The sequence below is a fragment of the Hylobates moloch genome, unplaced genomic scaffold (genome assembly GCF_009828535.3).
Source record: "Hylobates moloch isolate HMO894 unplaced genomic scaffold, HMol_V3 SCAFFOLD_21, whole genome shotgun sequence".
Lineage (NCBI taxonomy): Eukaryota > Metazoa > Chordata > Mammalia > Primates > Hylobatidae > Hylobates > Hylobates moloch.
The window spans coordinates 50,879,465-50,899,957 of record NW_026652296.1 but is presented as its reverse complement, the minus strand read 5'-3'; the positions used below and the strand labels follow the sequence as shown (position 1 = coordinate 50,899,957).

The window sequence follows — 20,493 nt, the reverse complement described above, 5'->3', positions numbered from 1 at the left end:
TAATGACAAATTAGTAATTCCAAATATTTATTTTACTTCAATCTTCAATACTCTTTTATTTGCTTTGAGACTGAAATTTTACAGCCTGCTTTGCAGACCTCTGTAAAAAGTATGTTCCAAGATGGACACCTATGAAAGATATCCCAGCTACAAGAAGCCAGTTCTTTCTAATCCAACTGGTATTTTTCATCTCTTCTTTCGATATGAAGCTCAGATTCAAAGCTGCTTCTTTATCTAATAAATAAAAAAAAAACATTTTAGAGAAATACTTCCCAAGCATTTTGTAGACTGCAGTTTACTAATTTATTCTAATGCTCTGCTGCCTTTTTAGAAAAAGGAATTACTAACTGGCACAAACCTCCAGAAAACGAGAAAGGTAAACCAACTTTGACTTAAAATTCCTTTATTCTTCAATAAATCCCCTCTACAAGAAAAAGTGCTTGTATTTCAGTGATTCTGTAAGGCACAACAACATGGCTAGAAAGCTTACAGCACAGTTATTTGAATATGGCATGCTTCTAGGAGAGAAATGCTACAATATAAAACACAGAATTAGGTCTCTGTTTGTTTGTTTTTTTTTTTTTTTGAGATGGAGTTTCGCTCTTGTTGCCCAGGCTGGAGTGCAATGGCGTGATCTTGGCTCACCACAACCTCAGCCTCTTGGGTTCAAGCAATTCTCCTGCCTCACCCTCCTCAGTGGCAGGGATTACAGGCATGCGCCACCATGCCCAGCTAATTTTGTACTTTTAGTAGAGATGGGGTTTCTCCATGTTTGTCAGGTTGGTCTCGAACTCCTGACCTCAGGTGATCCACCCACCTCTGCCTCCCAAAGTGCTGGGATTACAGGTGTGAGCCACTGTGCCCGGCAAGTCTCTGAGTCTTAAAAGAAGTCCCAAATATTTTTATTCTCCAACATAAAGATTTAATATTATGTTTTTATCTATACTTGTGGTTTGCTTGGAAACTTTAGGTTTGAACAGAAGCGCATTTACATCAAGTCATGTTTGTAAATAATTATAAAAACAAGATAGCTGTTGGCATGTCTACTGCAGAAACTCACTAATGTATAGTCTATATCTAGCTGAATAAATCTGCACAACACATTGTACCAAAAAACAAACCGCGTTTTAAACACCTGGCTAAAGTCAGAGCTAATTTTCTATCATTTTACTTTATCTATCAATGATTTTCAGTTTTGGAAGTTCTAGTCAACTAATCCTCCCCAAAGCACTGGTTAATGACAGTACATGCAAAAACCAACGGATATGCTGGATAACAACAATAAAAATAGGATCTGAGTTGCAATTCAATTTCAAAGTCTAAATACTATAAAATGTTATCTATCAAAAGGACATGTAGAAATACAATTCTAGTTTCCTTAACAAGGTAGTGTCCTTGTTAAAAAAAAAAAGTGTGCCTTGAGGCATAAATTCCTGACACATTAATAATAATGTGTGAAAAGAATAAAAATGTTAGATCATAGATCTTATCTGTTGAGGCCTGGTGTTTTAAAGGTATATTATTAGTTAGTATTTCCAGGAATATGCTGAGTATGGTAGTGTCCAGGAGAGCATTTAGCATAAATGAAACAAATCTATTTAGCCTAAAGTACTTCCTAAAAGTAGGCTACAGCATAGTATGGTGATCAGACCAAAACCTTGATTTGAAGATGTGCAAAAAGGTGGGCAGAACAAGGGAATGTTATGCAAATGTTATTTTGGTTACTGTTCCCAATTTAGCTAAAGGGCTGTAACCATGGCAACTGGGCCCAAATAAAGTAAGGGCAATGATGGTCAGCTTTCTTCCTGTGGTGATAAAGCCATTGTCAACTTTTGTATGGCATGAGGAGGGAAAGAAAAATCTGTTTATTGATGCCAGAAACAGCCAAGGTACTTAAATATTTCAATGGCTACTTCAGATTCAGCAAAATCTGAGAAATACATTTAAATGAAACCTCATAACGTGACTTCTATATGTTAATTTGCACGTTAAAACTTACACACACACACACACCCCCCACAATAAAAACTATGATTAAGAAAATCGTTTTTCTAGTTAGAACATTTTCAGTACTTAATAGTGACATGTAACTTTTCAAAAACAGAATGCCATGTTGGCACCTCTGTCAGTCTTACAGTAATGAGACCAGTACACACGTCTTTTGGCTAGTATTTCATTAAAATGACAAAGAAATCACTGAAAGTATTAGCGACTCCCAAATCATTTTAAAGATGCCAAAACTTGTTGACCTGTGGTCACAGGTCTAGACCTGAACAAAAGAAGGTACAAGAAAGAGAAAAAAAAACCCAAACCCCTGGGGCTGGTTTACAGAACATGTTCGGAAGTATCAGTTCAACTCTATTAAAACTCTTTCTTCCTAAACAAGGTGCTCCATAATTCCAAGAGTTACCATCAGATGAATGGTCCTGACTATTCTTAGATGCACATGCTTGGCAGATTGGTTTTTGCTGTTGTTGTTGCAGTGATGGATAACTTAATTAAAATAACAGTAAAACTTGCATGACTTCTTCTAAATTAAGAGGTGCACTATAAGATATGATTTAAAGAAAATATAAACAGGTAAAAGTTTTTCCCAAAAGCAAATGGAGTTCTTTGGCAAAAAGAATGATTATAGGTATGAGGTAAGAAATACACAAGGTAAGCTGGGGTCCTTTTCTGCCAAAAAGTAAGGATTTCATTAAAGACTACCTGGGTCATATCACAAGGACAAAGGAAAAACAACAGGAGTCAACTTGGAGAGGATCCAAAATGGGACAACTTTAGCATTAAAAAAAAATGATGACTGCAACAGATTAACATAACTGAAATATATGCAAACCCACAGGTTCATACTAACACCGAAAACAAAAACCCTAAGCGGCTTGAGCACTCATTATTATAAAAACCAATAAAGGGAATTACAGAGATAAAACATTTATCTTGCTTTCCTTGTATAAATGCACTTTGGGGTAACTGAATAGTTGACGATGGGAAGTTGTTCCAGCTAATAAATGGAGAAGGAATGATAGAATTTGAGCAGCATCATTTGGCAACCCCTAATGAAATAGTGCATTAGACCCATATACGGTGGTTGGTAAATTAAGCCTATGGACCATATCCAGACTGCTGCCTGTTTTCGTAAATTAAGTTTTATTGGAAAGCAGCCATGCTCATTAATTTGTGTACTATGTATGAGTGCTTTTACACTACAATAGAAAGCTGAAGGGTTGGTATAGACACTATATGATCTACAAAGCCTAAAATATTTACTATTTACAGCAATGATAATGAATAGTTGCTAATAATTATTAAGTAAAAGATCACCTGGCCACCATGGTGAAACCCTGTCTCTACTAAAAAAATATAAAAAACTAGCCAGGTGTGGTGGTGGGTGCCTGTAATCCCAGTTACTCGGGAGGTTGAAGCAGGAGAATCACTTCAACCCAGGAGGCAGAGGTTGCAGTGAGCTGACATCACCCAACTGCAGCCTGGGTGACAGAGTGAGACTCCATCTTAAACAAACAAAAAAAAAATCAAAGGGGAACTTTATAATGGAAAGCAACACTGCTAACTTGCCTGTTAGTTTTAGCAACACTGGCTAGACGCAGTGGCTCTTGCCAGTAATCCCATCACTTTGGGAGGCCAAGGCAGGAGGACTGCTTGAGGCCAGAAATTTGAGACCAGCCTGGGCAACACAGCAAGACCCTGGTTCTAAAAATATTTTAGAACTTAGCCAGGTGTGGTGGCGGATGCCTGTAGTCCCAGCTACTTGGGATGCTGAGGCTGGAGGATGGCCTATGCCCAAGAGTTTGAGGCTGCAGTGCGCTATGATATGCTACTGTACTGTAGCCTGGGTGACAAATCAAGGCCTGTGCCCAAGAGTTTGAGGCTGCAGTGAGCTATGATACGCTACTGCACTGTAGCCTGGGTGACAAATCAAGGCCTGTGCCCAAGAGTTTGAGGCTGCAGTGAGCTATGATACGCTACTGCACTGTAGCCTGGGTGACAAATCAAGACCCTTCTCTCTAAAAAAAAAAAATCAACAACACCATCAAAAGTGGATCAGACATTATATGTGAAACAACATGATTACCTAGGATCTATTCTACAGTACCGTCCATGAAGTTTCTTGTTCAAAAAGTAAATTAAAAAAACAAATGAAAGTAGCCTCTTGATATAATTATGAGATTACAGGAAATAGGGGAGAGAAAGAGGAAACTGTTAAATGACAAGATGAGGAAGCAATCAACCAAACTGAGAATGTGGGAGTTTTTTTAAAAGGCAGATTTAGGAGGGGAATTGAAAAGAGATATTATCTATCAAATGCAATACGTAGACCTTGTTTGGATCCTGAGTCCAACAAACCACCTGAAAAGATTTCTTTAAGACAAATTTAGAAATATAAACATGGCCTTGGGTATCAAATTGTAGGTAGAGTCACTGTTAAGTTTTTCTGGGTGATAATGCAAATGTGTTTGTGTATGTGTGTTTATTCTTACTGTTAAAGACACATACTAAAGAACTACATAGTGGAGCTTAAGATTTGATTTAAAATATTCTAGCAGTTCAAAAAACAGAGGAAAAGATGGATAAAAGAAGACTGGCAAAATGCTGTTAACTATTAAAGCCGGTTGTGGCAAAATGCCCTTAACTATTAAAGCTGGTTGTGGCAAAATGCCATTAACTATTAAAGCCAGTTGATGGATACTTGAGGGCTCAATATATTATCCTCTCTCTATTTTGAGGCATGTATGTAATTTTCCATAATGAAAATAAGAATAGAAAATAAGAGACAAATAAATGCATTCTTTTGATGTACTTCAACTATTCGGAATTTGTGTTTAACTTACTCTAAATCCGGCTCTAACTTTTGCTTACTAAAAGCCTGTTTAAATATCTGCTTCTGCTTGCTTGACTGGAAACGTTAGCCTCTAAAACTTTTAACTATTGCTGCACTGGCATCTAAAATCTCTTACTACATTCACCTAACATTTTAGAGGAGATTCTTTTCTCAGCTCTATTTTTCCTCCAAGAGTATTTCTTTTTGCATGAGAAGAAACTACTTAATTTTCTTCCTCCAAAGTTTGGCCATACCTGGCCTCCAAACTATTATGACATCTTTTTGTTCTTTACTTCTTGTCATAAGTACAATATGCATATATAATATAATGGTCTTACTACAGTATGGAAGACTATATACATAAAAATCCAGCACCTAATAAATTCTCTAACTCCCTGCTTATATATATTAAAACTCTTCCTATGAATACAAATTTTATATAGAATGTCCTAAAGTTACTCTTTTAAGTTGTTAAGCTTCTATGTTACTACCTGGCTTTTTATATTTAATAATTGTCTAATATATTAAGCTATGCTCTTCCACTTCTGCTTATGAACATTTAAAAGTAAAATCTTGATTTAAAATATTGTTGAAACCAGTAATTATACCATAAGTCAAAATCTCAGACCAAGGCTTATAAATAAGGAAAACCTTACTGAGGTTCTTCTTCCATAAAGAGCAGAACGTTACACTCATCTATCTTATAACAAAAGTTAGAGCATATTATTCACCTCAAGGTTAGAAAGTAAATTACAATAGAAAATGCTTTACAATTACAGGGTCACAGTTCTTTATCTGAAACTCCTTGGGCCAGATGAGTTTCATAATTCAGAATTTCTTAGATTTTATAAATACAATATAGTGTATGTAACATCCATAATCAATATAATCATAATATAGTATAATGCTATATTATAGTAAATCAAATGTGACAAATGCCAATAAAATTTCTGCAGTGAAACTCAATTTTCATATTAAGTGGAATAAAAACAGTAACCTCCCCCATTTATCTATGAGGGATATGTTCCAAGACCACCCAGTGGATGCCTGAAAGTACATATAGCACTAAACTCTATATATACTATGTTTTCTTCTTGTACACACATACCTATGATAAAGTTCAATTTATAAATTAGGCACAATACTCTTGTGCTTTGGGTACATTGTGAAGTAAAGTAACGGTTACCTGAAGATATGTGCGGAGATACCACCACAGTTGATCTAACCCAGAGTGCTACTAAGTCACTAACGAGCAGGTAGACAGACAAGGGAATGACTCACGTCCTGGGTGGATGAAGTGGAATAGCCCAGGATTTCATCATGCTACTCAGAAATGTGCATAATTTAAAATTTATGAATTGTTTATTTCTGGAATTTTCTATTTAATATTTTCAGACTAGGGTTGACTGCAGGTAACTGAAACTGCAGAAAGCCAAACTGCGGATAAAGGGAGACAACTGCACTGCAAATTGCCTCATGTCAGTTAAGATCAAGTTTTGCCGCCAAAGGAGTGAGGATAAAATGTTTTGGTTTTGAGAACTTTTTGAATTTTGGAATTATGGATAAGGGACTATAGACCTAAATTATAAAACTTCATCCACTTTATTTCAGTGACTCTCAAAAGTAACAAATTATGGTCAAGCTAAAATAGTTGATGTTAAGAAATGAATATAATTAGTTTTGTATTGTTAAAAAAAAAAAGAACACTAATAGAAGAAAATAATCTTGTATAAATTTGGACTTTTGTGATATATAATGGTAAGGAGTCAGGGGCTCCTTTGCACACATTCATGATCCTGGTGATGCTGCTAGCAAAACTGCCCTTTCCCTTTGCATTCAATTGACTGCCAGGCAAGTGTCAAATGTCTCTGCACAACAAACTTTCTAGAAACAACTGCAAAATAGTTATTTTGCCAGTGGGTCATAATAAAAACAACAGGTAACTTGCCAATTTAGGCTTTTCCTTGCCAGAGATCTAAAAGATTGAGTTTCCCATTGTTGGAATGTGCCATATGATTAACCAACCAGATTAAATGGAACTTACCTGAAGATCGCAAGCCTGCTACTTCCCCTGGATTTGGCTCTTCTGAAGATTTGAAAGTCCCAGACTATCTTGCTCAGGAATGTCGTCGTTTTTAGGTATTTGGAAAACAGGGCTGCTCTTGATTCTGTACCACCCCAAATGTATGAGCCCAACTAAAGGGACCATAACAACTAAAACTTTGTAGTCTTTCCACAAGTTCCGAAGGCTCATAGTACTTCAGTATCAGTGTACCTAAGAAAAGGTTACAGTTAGAGGGAAAAAAAAACACTAAAACCCATAACCTCCTTTTAATTACATTTCTAAATCACTACAAGTAGCATGCTGTACTCTAACAAATGCTGACTGTTAAACATTTTAAATTATAATACATTGCAATGTTAATAAACAAAAAGAGACATGTCATTGACCCAAAGGGAGCAGGCAGTCAGCCTTGGGAAACTTACAGAGCAATACTGACTTTTTGGCAACGATTGTAAAGGAGCAACATTATCTGCTGGAAAAGCTATATGAATCTTTGAAAACACACATGCATGGAGTGTTCTTTAAATATATTAATGTTCTCTGAGCCACAATAGAGTAAGAGCCTTTTTTAAGTTCTATTTTTTAAAAATTATAATTACAGGCTGAGTGTGGTGGCTCACGCCTGTAATCCCAGCACTTTGGGAGGCTGAGGCAGGCAGATCACCTGAGGTCAGGAGTTCCAGACCAGCCTAGCCAACACAGTGAAACTTCTACTAAAAGTACAAGTATTAGTCGGATATGGTGGCGCATGCCTGTAATCCTAGCTACTCAGGAGGCTGAGTCAGGAGACTGGCTTTAACCTGGGAGGTGGAGGTTGCAGTAAGCCAAGATCATGCCACTGCACTAGGCAATAGAATGAGACTCCATCTCAAAAAAAAAAATTACAATTACATTTAGTCACAATTTTAACAGAAGAATCAAATGGTAATCCACAAATATGCAGTAAGAATTTAGGTTCTATATTCTGACAGGATGTAGTGATAGTGTTTCAACTGCGATTACAACAGCTGAACATGGATTCCAATTGCAGTAAAAGACTTCTGGCTTGGACACTGAGAATCAGAATGAATTTAATGCCATTTCCACATTTATGTGCAAAACTACTGCATTTTAGAGTGTTTGCCCTGAATCACTAGAAAACCCTACCTTAGAGGGTTATTATCAACCTAGTTTAGACAAAGAAACTGGGGCTAGACAGTTGCCTGGAGTTACAAAGCTAGTTAGATTTTAAAATAGTTTTTTTTTTTTTTAAATTTGGAAAGGATGGAAGTAGGGCTCAGAAAGGCGCTATGTTTGATGATCTGTTGGGTTTGGGAACTCGAATCTGGACAACCTCTAAAGACTCCTTATACTCTTCCTTATACTCTTAATAAGGACTGCTCCACCATCTATGAGACATGCTATGAACTTGGCTCAATTGTATCTCTGAGTTTTAGTACCATGAAATCTCCTAAATTATTTTTGTCTAAATGCCATTAGAAAAAGGTCTGAAAATAATTTCTTATTCCCCCTTTTAAGACTAAAACACAATAGTACTGGGTTAAATAGTCTGAGCCGTCTGTGTTCTGTGTATACATATTAAAAATAATAAAAGATGTTATAGCTATGAACATGTTATTCTTAGCATTATAAATCATTTCTCCCTTTTATAAGGACTTTGTTGCAAAATTTTAATTACTAGATAGAGAAAACACGACCTGCTTTGTAAATGAAAGTACTTTATGGCCTTTTCCTTTTCTAACGTACTCTGGTATACTATATACTTTTTGCAACCTTTAGAGAATACACCTTTTATTGACATGCTTATGTTCCATTTTTAGAGGAAATCAATTATAAATAACTGTGTCATAATTAAATTTCATTGTGAAGTCTGAAGGCAAAAGCCTTTGAGGATTTGAGGGTGCAATAAAATAACTGGGGGAGGAATTTAGAGTAATGAGGGAAGAATTCTAGTAAGGGCTACTTACTTATAGGAGGGACAGAGGCTGCACCAAAGGTCAGCTGGCCTGTGTTGATTGATATATGGCATTCTTGTTTGCAAACACCTTAACTAAAGGCCTAGAAGATATTGTTATTCATATCCAGTCTCAATACTTAAGGTGACTTTGCCACCTCTGTTACTCTCAACATGAGGTTATCAAGTTACATTACCCTTTTTTTTTTTTTTTCTGAGACAGTCTCGCTCTGTCGCCCAAGCTGGAGTGCAGTGGCACGATCTCAGCTCACTGCAAGCTCCGCCTCCCGGGTTCACGCCATTCTCCTGCCTCAGCCTCCCCAGTAGCTGGGACTACAGGTGCCCGCCACCACGCCCGGCTAATTTTTTGTATTTTTAGTAGAGACGGGGTTTCACCGTGTTAGCCAGGATGGTCTCGATCTCCTGACCCTGTGATCCGCCCACCTTGCCCTCCCACAGTGCTGGGATTACAGGCGTGAGCCACCGCGCCCGGCCCTTCAAGTCACATTACTTTTAAGAGCCATCTCTGCCATTCACCATTTACTTCTCCATGATCATTAACATAACTCAACAGTTGTCAGCTTTTTTCTGAACTATAAACTCAAGGAAAAAACCCCCTAGCTTATACAAAGAGATTAGGGCCAGGTGCAGTGGCTCACAAGTGTAATCCTAATACTTTGGGAGCCTGAGGTGGGCAGCTCACTTGAGCCTAGGCAACGTGGCAAAACCTGTTTCTACAAAAAATACAAAAATTAGCTGGGCATGGTGGCGCGTGCCTGTAGTTCCAGCTGCGTGGGGTGGGAGGATCCCTTGGACCTTGGGAGGTTAAGGCTGCAGTGAGCTGAGATAACGCCATTGCACTCCAGCACAGGTGACGAAATGCGACCGTTTCAAAAAAACAAACCAAAAGCAAAAAAGAGACTGGATAGGATAAAAGGATGTAATAATAAAATTGAGATTTGTAAGTCAAGAACTAAAATTAGGAACAAATTAAATGACAATCTGTAACACTAATGTTTGGGAAAGTGTTGTACTATTCTCTCCAGCACAGTGGTTAACAGCATGCAATGACATAGTATGAACCCTCCTTGAGAAGAGTGAAAATTATATAGGGTTAGCTCCCTGTAATACTTAGGGAATCTTTGGGTCATCTCCCAGTTAAAGATAAAAGAAATGCTCAATGTTATGTATATTGTGCTTAACAGTCTATTATTCTTTCCATTAGGATAACTTAAGGATCGATGAATCTTTTTCTAGATTTAGGTTTAGTTAAACCTGGAAATTAGTATCTATTTTAACTGAAAACTCTATTTGCTAAACATCACTGAGACTCAGTATAGTATTTCCTGGTTAGTAAATGATGTAGACTGATTTAATGATTAATTGCTTTAATGTTTACTGAACATCTACATGTCCCCACTTCCTCAAATTCTCCATATCTCATATATTGATTTGGCTAATGGGGGTGAGAGAGCAAGTAACTATTTTCTGACAGATAATTCTGTTGTCCTTTGAGAGGCTTGGGAAATGATTAGGATCAGTATGAAAGGGCTTTTCACTTTACAAACTATTTTTAGAGTTTTCATTTAATTCACATAAAAACAATAATTGACATAAAAACTAAGTATCACACTGTACATTTTCACTGAGCAAGATGGAATTAGCACTTTAAAATGACATTGGCATATAGTGAGACCTCATCTCTATTTTAAAAGAAAAATATATATATTAAATAAAAAGAAAAAAAAAGGCCAGGCATACTGGCTCACACCTGTTACCCCAGCACTCTAGGAGGCTCAGGCAGGGGGACTGCTTGAGCCCATGAGTTCAAGACTGCCTGGGCAATATAGTGAGACTTCATCTCTATTTTAAAAGAAAAAACATTCAAAAACATTTTTAAAAAGTGACAACTGGCATATAATTTAAACTACTTCATTTCTTTCACTTAATAGTGAAAAATTTCCAGTACACTGGATGTATTCTATTGCCTGCATAACCTCTTCTCAGGGCAAGACACATTAGACCTTACTAGACCTTACTAGCAAAGCTCATTGCTAGTTTTACAAAAAAAAAATTACAGTTTTCAAATTTTATATTTGATATGGTAGTTAGCGAGGTAATGTGTTATTTATTTTGTTTATAAACTCTTGCAGAGCTTTTACTTACAATCAAACGTATTTTGGGGATACAATTTTAATTTAGCACTTTTTTTCTTCTTAGTTCCTCTGCGGTTTTTTACAAAATGAAAATTAGGGCTGGGCACGGTGGCTCATGCCTGTAATCTCAGCACTTTGGGAGGCCGAGGCAGGTGGATCACCTGAGGTCAGGAGTTCGAGACCAGTCTGGCCAACATGGTGAAACCCTGTCTCTACTAAAAATACAAAAAATCAGACTGGTGTGGTGGCAGGTGCCTGTAATCCCAGCTACTCGGGAGGCTGAGGCAGAAGAATCACTTGAACCTGGGAGGCGGAGGTTGCAGTGAACTGAAATCACGCCACTGCACTCCCACCTAGGCAACAAGAGCTAAACTCCTTCTCAAAAAAAAAAAAAAAAAAAATTAGCATTAGTGTCCTTTTCTAATAAATATAGCATAGTATAACCTTACTTTTTAAAGTTAGCAAATATAGAAACAAGAGAGCTAAAATCTTTTGGGTGTAACAAAAATGTGATCATGATACACATGCTGTTTTGTAATCTCTCTTCCAAAGAATATAAATCTCCATTATCATTTTTAAGAGCTATACAGCATTTGATTGTAATGGAGATATCCTAATTTGACCAATCTGTGATTGAAAGAAATTTGAGATTTTTCAATGCTTTATTGAAAAATACGCTATGGCAATAAATATTTGTGTAAATACTCCAGAGTCCATGCTCAAAGCCTCTATGTGCTACTTTTCAGAATTAACAAATTTCTTGAAAATTAACTCATTTTTCAAAGGAACTTGACAAGAAAGTTTTTAAAACCTTGATTTTTAGAAAGGTTCATGATACTGAGAAGCAGACAGACTGGGAGATCCAGTTTGTGAAATAAACTTAAGCTATTTACAGTTTGCCTTGAGATGGTCCTTCCCTCAAAACACTTGGCAAGTCATTCCAAGAGGCATGGACTGTCTTGTGGATACCAGAGATTCTGAGTCTAAAACAGAGATTTCTCAAGAATAAGCTCAAAATGATCAGATGTGATGAGCAGTAACTGGCTAATCCCTAAAATAATTTAGTGTTTGATGTTTATTTATTGAACTTTTCAAGTTTGGAGCAAAGCAACAAGAGAAATGACAAAGATTTTTGCCACTGCCCTTTCTTATCTTTCTTGCCTGAATCTTCTTTAAACATATTTCTAAAAAAAGACTCCTCTAGAAGGATAGAGAAATCAAGAGACATGAAATGAGATTAGTAAATTTTAGATCAAGTAAAATAGAGTTGATATTTATAGTTTCATTCACTAAAATGTCTTTTGTTAAGTTTAGAAAAAGTTTAGAGACAATCAATATGGTTTATGCTTTTTTGTATTCTCTCAAAAATATGGTCTGAAATTATTCAAAAGTTTCATATTTTTCGTTTTGTTTTGCTTTCATAGCAACTTTATGAGATCATTTTATAAATGAGGAAACATTAAATGATTGATTCTAAGATTACTGTCAGTTAACTGTGGCAGTCAATTTAGATTGACTAGTCTTGGCTAGTATTCTACTAAGCAATTTTCCAAGTCAAGAATTAGTGCCCCAGCTTGGGCAGTACCGTCAATCAGAATTTCCAGTGTGTGACCACAGATGAGGGGAACATTTGGAGGGTGTGATGCATACTCTTGAGGATCACTGAGGTCAACTAGCTTGGGGCACCATGCCTGGCATGTTCTTTTTTTTTTTTTTTTTTTTTTTGGGACAGAGTCTCACTCTGTTGCCCAAGCGGGAATGTAGTGGTGCGATCTCGGCTCACCTCCGCATCCGAGATTTAAGGGATTCTCATACCTCAGCCTCCCAAGTAGCTGAGATTACAGGTGCACGCCACCATGCCCGACTAATTTTTGTATTTTTAGTAGAGACGGGGTTTCACCATGTTGCCCAGGCTGGTCTCAACTCCTAGCCTCAAGTGATATGCCCGCCTCAGCCTCCCAAACTGCTGGGATTACAGGCATGAGCCATGCGCGCCCCGTGGCATGTCCTTGTCTGATTTTCATGTCAGGTATATAAAAGGTTAACAGCTGACATTTCACTTGTCCAAAATTAGAGGGCATCTTACAGTTCTGGAGGTAAGAAAAAGAAAAAAATTAGAGGGCAAAAGAGTCTATATCCTCCAAAAACACATCCGTGACCTACTAACGGTTGAGATTAGCTGGGTTAGTTCAGTTTTCTTTAATTTAGTTCTCAGTATAGAATGACAGCAAGAGATTAATGAACAGAAGAGGGAGAAGCTTGCTATACTTCTACCTCATTATAAATACTGTAAACTTTTAGAGTAGCTTAAAGGCCAAGAAAAGAAAACACTGACACACACACACACACACACACACACACACAAGCAAGGTTAAGGGCAAAAAGGCAATCAAGCTTCCTAGAACTTCCCAAACAGCTGGATCTAGCCATCAGATTATTCTATCTAGCATAGTATTAGTTAAAGCCATCAAGTTTTTTTAATTGCTTCCTGCAAAATTAGGCCTAAAACAACTTGGATGCAGGGAATGTTACATCAGAGGTTCTCATTTTGCCTATTGGACTTGCTGGGCGCCATCTGCTGGTCTTTTGGACACAGTGTAAAATGGATTCTTTTTGGTCTTAATTGCTGTTCTGATTTGAAAAAATTGTAATTTTTAAAAACTTCCACTGAATGTAATTTATTCACGAGGAGAACATTAGATAGAATATTAAAAACCAATTAACCCAGCTCTTATGATGATGAAACCTTCTGAAGTTTACTGGAATTGTACTATGCCTTTTCTTTCACAATGACAATGTTGGCTTCAGGTATCTGTGAACTCTTCATTTCTGAATTCTCATCATCAACATTAAAAAGTTATTTTTACCCTCAGTTTTTAATACAGCAGTTTGAATTGTGGCATTTTTTTCTGTGTACACAATAGAAAAGACTGCACGTGGTCTTCAACTGTGCCTATGCAATGAGCTGACATGGTAAACAGAACAATCGTTTTCCTTTTTCTTTTCCAACTATATCACCTAAAATAACATGCATTTTGCTGGACTTCTCCAGTCTTGTAAAAACACACCCCCCCAAAACAATACTGTAATTCTTAATGAACCCATGGATCATAATTGAGTTCTAAAGTTTCCACTCTGCAAATCCTACCGCCTTCCCCACCAAACCATTCAAGATCAGCTTGACCTATATCCAAGAGCTGGGCTGCTAATAGCATAACTGAGTCGGGAGTGGATCTGCAGTCAGAAGGCCGAAACAGGTATGTGTAAGTATCCTATGTCTTTTGCTATTCCTCCCTGCTCATTGCTGTGAATTTAATGTATTTGTAAAAGAAAAAAAAAATACTGAAAGCATCATAAGTCTTATATGGGGGTTTCACTAATTGTAGGCAGTCTCAAGTACTAAGCAAGTGATTAACAACTAATGAGAAGTGAAAACTAGCTTACTAGCAAGCTATGGTTTATCAGAATGGTTGTAGTGGTTTATAGAGTTGTCTGAGAATCCTATCCCCTTTCACTGTTTTTACACCCTGGCTGCCATTTGATGCTGGTGATTGGTGGAGGAGAAGGGAGTAGGCATCATGCAGATAGCCAGATTGTTCCAGATCAGATACCTACATGAATGGGCCTTTAGTGCTACAGCAAACACTTTATGTGTTCCTGGTGTGTTCTGAATCCCTGAAGAGCCCATTTCTACCCTTCATCATTTTCAAGATTTTAATTGTATGCTCCACCTTCATTTCTGCAGATAATCTATTGGCCAGAGGACATTATGGCTATTTAGGTATGAACACCTCTAACTTGCTGTCCCCTTATATAAAAACCTATGCACCTTAGCTCTCAACTAAATCTTCTTCCAGCTGGGCACGGTGGCTCATGCCTGTAATTCCAGCACTCACGGAGGCTGAGGAAGGTGGGTCACTTGAGGTCAGGATTTTGAGACCAGTTTGGCCAAGATGGTGAAACCCCATTTCTACTAAGAATATGAAAAATTAGCTGGATGTGTGGCGTGCATCTGTAATCCCAGTTACTTGGGAAGCTGAGACAGGAGAATCGCTTGAACCCAGGAGGCAGAGGTTACAGTGAGTCGAGATCGCGCCATTGCACTCCAGTCTAGGTGACAGAGCAAGACTCCATCTCAATCAATCAATCAATCAATCAATCAATCAATCTCCTTGCCTGCTGTCAGAAGAACTGGTATTCCTATTACCTATGTTTCAGTCCCACTTTCTACTGCGTCTTTGGGGTTCTAACTTCATTATCCCCTCTCTACCTCCAACCTTCCACTCTTAAGGGCCTTTCTCCTTTGCACAACTACGACTATTTTTCTCCACTGAAAAGAGTCAAAAACAAATTCCCTTAGGCAACTGCCCTTTACCAGTCTTCCTTCCCAGTACTACACAATCTCTTTCCTTTCAAATAATGCATCTTTTCCTAGAGTCACTTCCCATTCCACCTTCAAACCCAAGCAATCTGCTTTTGTTTCATTCTCCAGGGAAAGTGTTCTGACCATAAAGATCACCAATCCTTCCCCTTACATAATCTCTCTGTAGCCTTTTGATGTGTTCTTGAGACTCCTAAGTACTCAGGACTCTATACTGTTCCTTCTTAGTCTCCTTTAATAGCCTGCTGGTTTCCATCCGCCTATTCATCCTTATCAAAGATCTGTCTTTGGTAGTCTTTGTTTCCTGGGCGGTCTCATTCAATCCCCAAACTTCTATGATCATGCATCCACTCTGGCTCTCACATGTTCATCTCCAGCTTAGACCCACATAATAAACTGCTACTGTTCACCTTTGAACTAACCGTCCCCACAAATAGTCTCATTTCATCTCATATAAAAATAAGTCCTCTTTCCCTCCCAAACTGCTGTTCCACCTGGATTTCCTGTTTCATTAACAACAAGCATTATCTACTAAGCCATTCAATTCAGAAATCTGGATATACTGGACTCTGCCCTTTTCCTCATGCTCCTCACTCAGCACACCCTGCCATTTGACATAAGTGTTTCTTTACATAATCCCTCCTCCCTAGGGTCACAGTCCAGACCCTTGTGCCCTCACATGACCTCGTTGCTTGATTCCAGTAGTTCTCAAAGTGTGGTCCTCTCAACAGTGCCATTAGCAACACCTGGGAATTTATTAGAAATGCAAATTATCAAGCTGCCCCTCCTGACCTCCTGAGCCAGAAACTCTAGGGTGGGGTCCAGTAATGTTTTAATTAATTCTTAGGTAATTCTGAAGCTAAAGTTTGAGACCCACTGTTCCAATCTACCTCCACTAATACATTCTCTACACTTTTAATATAGCCATCTTGCAAAAAAAGAAAAAAAAAAAACAAATCTGGTTGTATTCCTGCTTTGCTCAGAAGCCTTTAGTGACATTTTTGACTAGAGTGAAATCTAAATATCTTAGTACAGCAGAAAGAAAATCCACTAGGATCTAGATCCTGCCTACCAGTTTTCAGAAAGTCAAGCACTTTAAATCATTTTTGTAAGAAATGTAGTGATTTTTGTCATGTAGTGATTAAGGGATGAGCTGTGGACTCATACTACCTGGCTTTGAATCTTCACTTACCACTTTACAACTGGCTGTGTGGCCTTGGATGAGTCACTTAATCTCACTGTGCTTCAGTTCCATGGTGTGTACAATGTGAGTAATAACATCCATATCACAAGCTTGTTGTGCAGTTATCACAATACTTGGCACTTAGTCTGGGCTCAGTAATTGTTAGCTATTATTATTTTGATTATGTCAAAAAGAAAAAAGCATTACTGGAATTAACCTGTAGTATAGCAAGAACTGGAGAGGATTAGAATTAATGCCCAAACTAAGGGAAGTGGTCCCCATAAAGGAAGGCCCACTTCTCTGGGCAGTTTCAGTTACTTAGCTAAGAATAAAAATACCCAGTCTCAACAGAGAGGTTCAGCGGTCTTTGGGGTTTGACTAGGGTAGTGAATCTGGTAATTAGATTCTAGGATATTATAGAACAGATAACTGTCAAGCTTCTAAAGTGAGAGCCACGAAAGCTGTGAAGGAAGTCAGAAAACTGATACAGAGCAAAGCAGCAAAGACAGGGTGAATAATTTCATGTTTGTTTCTCTAATAACAGTTAATAGAGCAGCCAAGTGATCAAATGTGAGAATCCTACAATGACTGAAACTTGGTCTACGTTTTCAGACACGTTGTTGGTCACTTAAGAGCAAATGCATTGAGTAATGGTGAGAATCAAATTCTAACCTCCATCACAAATGAGTTACGGTCTTGGACAAATTCTCTCCTGCCTCAATGTCATGATCTGAAATAGGGGGCCACATTATGAAGAGAACTATATATATTCATAGCTTAGTATAGTGCCTAGCATGTGGGAAGTGCTCAATACACAGCAGCCATTACTTTTATTGGGAGAATATTATCTTATACAAATCATATATAAAAATAGGCACCCCTGGAGGTTCCTGCTTGATCAAAGCAATTATATATTATCATCGAATATTTTGACTAAAATTAGGTTCTAACTCATAAGGCAAGGAAATATTGTAAAGACAAATCCAAACACAGTCATGTATCCCACGTTCACAACATTTACGGATTAGCAATTTTCACTTCAAATATGTAGGAGATTAATTCTATCCAAATGCTCACTTAGTGTCTATTAGGTGCTAGCAAGACTATTAGGCTCGGGGGGAACTACCAAGAAGAGTAAGGCATGATTCTTGTCCTCAAGGAGAATACAGGTTTGAGAAGATAGTGGGACAATCTTAATAAAACATAACTCAATGCTGTATAGGGTCAAAAAACCAATCCAAACCAAACCCCCACAAAAAACTGCATAAAGTCTTTACCAAGTTGACTCATTTTTCAAAATCATAGTTCTCATTTTTTCCTCTATCCTCCTCTGAATTAGTCTCAATCCATTTTTACTTATTCCATCTTTAGTTACAGCAGGGAGTCAAGATCTAGAAAAACTAGTCACTGCCACCCACTATAACAGAAGGTAGCAGCCACTTGTCTTCTCTGCTATATTCCTAGTGCATAGCAGAAAAGTAGAGAATCTTGTTCCCTTTGGTCCACAGAGAGATGGCTTATTCTTCTGCTTCAGCTCTTAGTTCAGATGTCACCTACTCAGAGAGCCTTTCTCTGGGCACTCGACCTAAAGTGTTTTCCCTCTCCCTCCCCATTATTCTCTAGCACGTGTTTCCTTCAAAGCCCTACCTTTGTGGTAAATGCTGTGATGTGCCACCCTGACCCCCTCTAAGGAATGAAAGGCTTATTTCCCCAGCTCCTGGAAGTGCTGAGACAGACCTCAGCTGCCAGCCTCCGTCCATGATTGACTTGGCTGAAGAGAGTTGAAGTTAGGCCCTTTCCAGGGAAATAGACATCTAACCTTCAACTTTGAAGGGCCAACCCAGCACTAGAGTTCCTGTGGGATTGGTGGAGAACATCCTTGAGACTTCACTGCAGCTTAACTTTTTATATTGCCCAATCCTGCTTCCTTTCTTCCTTGGTAATCATCCAGAAAGTCTTCTCTAGTAAATGTCCTGCCTCTAAGTCTCCTCAGAGTCTGAGTCTCAGGAAACCCAACCTAGGACAATCTGGAAACATCTTGTTCAATATCAATGTACAATCACCCCTCAGAATCTGGGGGATTGCATCCAGGAACCATGATGGATACCCAAATCCAGATGCTCAGGTCCCTGATTTAAAAATTGTGTAGTAGGCCAGACACCGTGGGTCATGCCTGTAATCCCAGCACTTTGGGAGGCCGAGGCGGGTGGATAACCTGAGGTCAGGAGTTCGAGACCAGCCTGGCCAACATGGCGAAACACCACCTCAACTAAAAAATACAAAAATTAGCCAGGTGCTGTGGCGGGTGCCTGTAATCCCAAACTACTCGGGAGGCTGAGGCAGGGACAATTGCTTGAACCCGGGAGGCGGAGGTTGCAGAGTGAGCGGAGATCCAGCTTCAGCCTGGGCGACAGAGCGAGACTTTATGTCCAAAAAAAAAAAAACAAAAAAAAAAACGTGTAGTTTTGTACACAACTTGCCACTTCCTTCCATGTACCTTAAATAATCTCTAGACTACTTATAATACCTAATACAACATTAAATGCTATGTAAGTAGTTGTTACACTGCAGTGTTCAGGGAATGACAAGAAAAAGGGTCTGCACGTGTTCAGTACAGATGCAACCATATTTTTTCCCCCAGAATGTTTTTATTTATTTTCTTACATAGAGTCGAACCTAGAGTGCAGTGGCGTGATCTTCGCTCACCGCAACCTCCGCCTCCAGGGCTCAAGCGATTCTCCTGCCTCAGCCTCCCAAGTAGCTGGGATTACAGGCTCGCTGCACCCGGCTCATTTTTTTGTACTTTTAGTAGAGACCGGGTTTCGCCATGTTGGCCTGGCTGGCCTCAAACTCCTGCCTCAAGTGATCCGCCCGCCTCGGGCTCCTAAAGTGCTGGCATTACAGGCGTGAGCCACCAAACCCCACCGCCCCATAATATTTTCTATCCGCAGTTGGTTGAATTCACACATGCGGAACTCACGGATAGGGAGAGTATTGTTTCTCCCCCATCACTAGAACATGGAGTCAGGACCGTGCAAGTCCATTTTGGTCACTGCTGTGTCTACTAACTCGGCAGTGCTGTAGACACGTGTATATCTGTTCATGGATAAACTGAAGATGTTAATGAATGAATGAAACCGTCATATTGAGAGCCTCTGAAACGGCAACAGGATTTGGGTATGGTCTCATCCGGGAGGAAGATGAGCATGACCTTAGAGGGTCAGCCCTACAAGGTCACATCCCTGCAAGCCCCGTGGCTGTTTTCACGCAGCTGGCAGGGCCATGCTGCACAACGGCTCTAACGCCGTCGGAGGGCGGCCCCCACCTCCCGACAGCCTGGGGTACACGGTGCACCCTCCAGACAGTCAGGGGCACACGGGGCCCCTCCCAGCGAGGGAGGGGACGGGGAGTCACGGGTTCGGCGTAGAAGGGCGGCAGCGCAGGTGGGAGCGTGGGGAGGCGCCACTCCTCCAGCTCTCCCCACCGGCGGGAAGACTTCCTCGCCGCCCGCGTCCGTGCCGACCGCAACATTTACCATCGACAGCTATTTCAGAGGTCGGTCTTTCGCCTCCTATAGAGAACCAGCCTCCTCCTTGTCCCCGCCCTCAAATATCCTTCAGTGAGGACACCGGTGACCTTTGGGGGTGAAGAGGGAGGCGCCTACAAGCCCCTTTCCCTCTCTTCGGCCAGAAAGAAAGCGGGCTTTTCCACCTAAAGTCCCAGCGCTCTCACCTGCCCACCAGCCGCCGCGCCGCCCCAGGCCGCCACCGCCAGAGGCCCCAGAGACAGATCTCAAACAGCCGCTGCTGCCGCGGATCCCGGCAACCTTCGCGTCGCGCGGGGGCACGGAGCACGCGCACCTCCGCGGTCGGCGCCGGGCCGCCCCCACTCCGCTTCTCCGGGTTTTCCGTGAA

The 20,493-nt window shown here is 39.5% G+C and overlaps 2 protein-coding genes across 2 annotated transcripts; both read right to left on the bottom strand.

Annotated features, from left to right (window-relative positions):
* Nucleotides 1–10: 10 nt before the first annotated feature.
* On the bottom strand, nucleotides 11–190 carry LOC131382190 (uncharacterized). Its single transcript, XM_058432764.1, has one exon. It carries the CDS (start codon nucleotides 188–190, stop codon nucleotides 56–58), a length of 135 nt encoding a protein of 44 aa, XP_058288747.1. The 3' UTR covers nucleotides 11–55.
* On the bottom strand, nucleotides 11–7,094 carry LOC131382189 (uncharacterized). The gene is made up of 2 exons (XM_058432762.1): nucleotides 6,885–7,094; nucleotides 11–234 (listed from the first exon to the last, which is right to left on the bottom strand). Exon 1 carries the CDS (start codon nucleotides 7,092–7,094, stop codon nucleotides 6,903–6,905), a length of 192 nt encoding a protein of 63 aa, XP_058288745.1. The 3' UTR covers nucleotides 11–234; nucleotides 6,885–6,902.
* Nucleotides 7,095–20,493: the final 13,399 nt, after the last annotated feature.